Source organism: Charadrius vociferus, unplaced genomic scaffold (genome assembly GCF_000708025.1).
Source record: "Charadrius vociferus isolate BGI_N301 unplaced genomic scaffold, ASM70802v2 scaffold682, whole genome shotgun sequence".
NCBI classification, from domain to species: domain Eukaryota; kingdom Metazoa; phylum Chordata; class Aves; order Charadriiformes; family Charadriidae; genus Charadrius; species Charadrius vociferus.
In genome coordinates this window covers 270,235-273,344 of record NW_009647227.1, presented here as the reverse complement: position 1 = coordinate 273,344, position 3,110 = coordinate 270,235, and the positions used below count along the sequence as shown (strand labels likewise).

At 51.1% G+C, this 3,110-nt stretch overlaps 1 protein-coding gene across 1 annotated transcript in view; it reads left to right on the top strand.

Annotated features, from left to right (window-relative positions):
- The window catches only part of KANSL3 (KAT8 regulatory NSL complex subunit 3), a 25,162-nt gene that overhangs the window by 1,399 nt on the left and 20,653 nt on the right, over positions 1-3,110 (top strand). Inside the window, exons 2-5 of the mRNA XM_009879825.1 lie at positions 1,002-1,092; positions 1,391-1,576; positions 1,747-1,878; positions 2,198-2,314. Coding sequence (XP_009878127.1) covers positions 1,002-1,092; positions 1,391-1,576; positions 1,747-1,878; positions 2,198-2,314 — 526 coding nt within the window. The remainder of the gene's footprint in view (positions 1-1,001; positions 1,093-1,390; positions 1,577-1,746; positions 1,879-2,197; positions 2,315-3,110) is intronic.

Sequence of the window (3,110 nt, the reverse complement as noted above, 5' to 3'; positions counted from 1 at the left end):
CTGGATGGCATCCCTCCCCTCCAGTGTGTCTACCTCACCAAACAGTTTGGTATCATCGGCAAACTCGCTGAGGGTGCACTCGATCCCACTGTCCATGTCACCAACAAAGACGTTGAACAACACCGGTCCCAGTGCTGACCCCTGAGGAATGTCACTCATCACTGGTCTCCACTTGGACATGGAGCCGTTGATCACAACTCTTTGCGTACGACCATCCAGCCGGTTCTTTATCCACCGAGTGGTCCATCTGTCAAATCCACGTCTCTCCCATTTAGAGACCAGGATATTGTGTGGGACAGTGTCAAACACTTTGCACAAGTCCGGGTAGGTGACATCGGTTGCTCCACCCTTGTCCACTGCTGCTGTAACACCCTCGTAGAAGGCCACCACATTTGTCAGGCATGACTTGCCCTTGGTGAAGCCATGCTGGCTGCTGCCAGTCACCTCCTCATTTTCCATGTGCTGTAGCGGAGTTTCCAGGAGGATCTGCTCCATGATCTTGTTGGGCACAGAGGTGAGACTGACCGGCCTGTAGTTTCCCATGTCTTCCTTTTTTCCATTTTTGAAAATAGGGATTATGTTTCCTCTTTTCCAGTCGACAGGAATCTCACCGGATTGCCATGACTTCTCAAATATGATGGATAGTGGCTTAGCAACTACGTCTGCCAGTTCCCCCCAGGACCCGCGGGTGTATCTCATCAGGGAGAGATTTTGGTCTTATTTGTTGTTTCTGCTGTTACTCTCATCTTTCTGAGGCTTGGATGTTTGCCGACGCATCTTAGTCACATTTAAAAACTAGCATTTTTTATTGAGCCATCCTACTAATTAAATCCTCAGTAGTGAAACTCACTTTGTCCATAGCCGTAAATTGATTGTTGAGGCCGCAATCACAGCCCGTGCCCAGCTGTGCTGCCGACCGCCTTTGGGAACGGGCAGCAGCTTGCAGGACCTGAACATCTGTGTAACCGTGACCTACGTTACCTCTCCGCTTTTCTCAACAGGACGGGTTGGACCATGGCCCAGAACAAGCTATTTAACAAGATTCACAAAGCGCTGCAGTCTGACAGGCTGGCTCGCTTGGCTAACGAAGGCGTAAGTTCTTTTACTCCCCGTTTCCCTTTCCAGCCTGTGTGTTTTTAGCAATCCGTCCTAGCAAAGCCTGATTGAGTCAAGACGAAACTCTTGCCCTTCGGGTTGTGTAGTGTTAAGAAATGGCCAGCTCTGGGCTTCTCTGAGGCTTGGTTTTGTCCTCACTGAGAGAATCTTGGTCTTCGCTTGCTGCCAGAGGACTTTGGGCTGCCCGAGCCAATACTTCTCTGTGGCTTGGGGTGCACGCGGCGTGCTTGGTTTTTCCTGTAATTGTATTTCTTTTTAATTTCTTGGTTTTTAGGCTTGTAACGAGCCAGTCCTGAGGAGGATAGCGGTGGACAAATGTGCTCGGAGGGTTCGCCAAGCTCTGGCTAGTGTGAACTGGGACACCAAACTGATCCAGTGGCTTCACACAACGTTAGTGGAAACCCTCAGTTTGCCGGTGCTGGCTGCTTACTTGGATGCTCTGCAAACGCTGAAAGGAAAGGTGATAAAAGCAGTGAAAGATTTTGCTGTCACTTATAACATTCTCCCTTTATAAAGCTCATTAAAGGAAGCTGATGGAGTCTTTTTCCTTGGAGTGGCAAGGATGATGTTTAAAAGCCCTTTGAAAAGGCTGTTTGTGTTTTCTCAGTCCTTTCTGGCCTCTGGTTTCAGATCCCCACCCTGATCGACAGGATGCTGCTCTCCTCTACTGCGAAGACGGGGGCAGCGGGTGCCGAGGCTCTGTCTCTGCTGCTGAAGAGACCTTGGGACCCAGCCGTGGGTGTCTTGTCGCATAATAAACCAGTGAGTACCTCTTGGGGCTTGCAGGGAGCGAAAGGCAGGTCTCAAATCCGCTTTCTTCTTCCCATCCTTCTTCTGTCCTCTTTCTTCCGCCTCTGTCTTGCTTCCCGGGCTCTTTTCCTCCCGCTTTAGACTTATTCAAGACTTGCTCTGTCCTTCTGTTGGACACATTCCTCCCATACTATCCTGATGTAGCTTTGGCTGGGGAAGATGTGATCAATTAACGAGAACCTTCCTGCCTCGCTGTGCAGGCCGGGCTGGGCAGCAAGGTTTCGGGCAGGGAGGTTACTTTCCCTTACACATTTCTTGTTGAACTTTGTAGAGCAAATTGCCTGGTTCCCCCCTCATCCTGATTGCTTCCTCTGGACCCTCCAACTCCATGTTCCCCACTTCTCGACGGCACCGATTCTGGCAGTCGCAGCTTTCCTGCTTGGGAAAGGTTTGTATGGTTGGGGTTTTGAAAGGAGGGAAGTTCAAACTAGCAGCTGTGTTAGACTGCAGCTGCTGGGCTTATTTTTATAAGCCTTCAGCGCACCAAAATACTTGGTTCTGCTCAAAGCAGAGGCTGGCGTCTGCCTCCTCCAGTGTTTAGTATTTGAGACGCTGCACAGGGGATGAAGTTGCCCAAACCTGATGCGTTAGGGGTCTCTTGCCGACAAAAGCCATTTATCTTCAGCAGTTTAGATTGTATCATTACTGTTATTAAGGATTGATGAGCCTTCCAGTAGGCAGAGGTTGGAGGAGAGAGACTATAGGTCACCTTAGTCCTCTTCCTGGATACAGAGCTGCTCCCACACCTCCTAACATGGTAGATGTTGGGGGCCGATTCTCTTTAATATCTTTATCAACAACCTGGATGAGGGTATGGAGTGCCCCCTCAGTAAATTTCCAGTGTTGGTCTGCCTGGGGGTAGGATGGCTCTACAGAGGGGTCTGGAGAGGCCAGATCGATGGGCTGAGGCCAGTGGTGTGAGGTTCAACCAGGCCAAGTCCTGCACTTGGGCCACAACAACCCCATGGACGCTACAGGCTTGGGGATGAGCGGCTGGAAAGCTGCCTGACGAAGAGGGACCTGGGGTTGGTCATCAACAGCTGGCTGAATGTGAGCCAGCAGCATGCCCAGGTGGCCAAGAAGGCCAATGGCATCCTGGCCTGTATCAGGAACAGTGTGGCCAGCAGGACTGGGGCAGTGGTGGTCCCCCTGTACTCGGCACTGGTGAGGCACCCCCCAGAGAT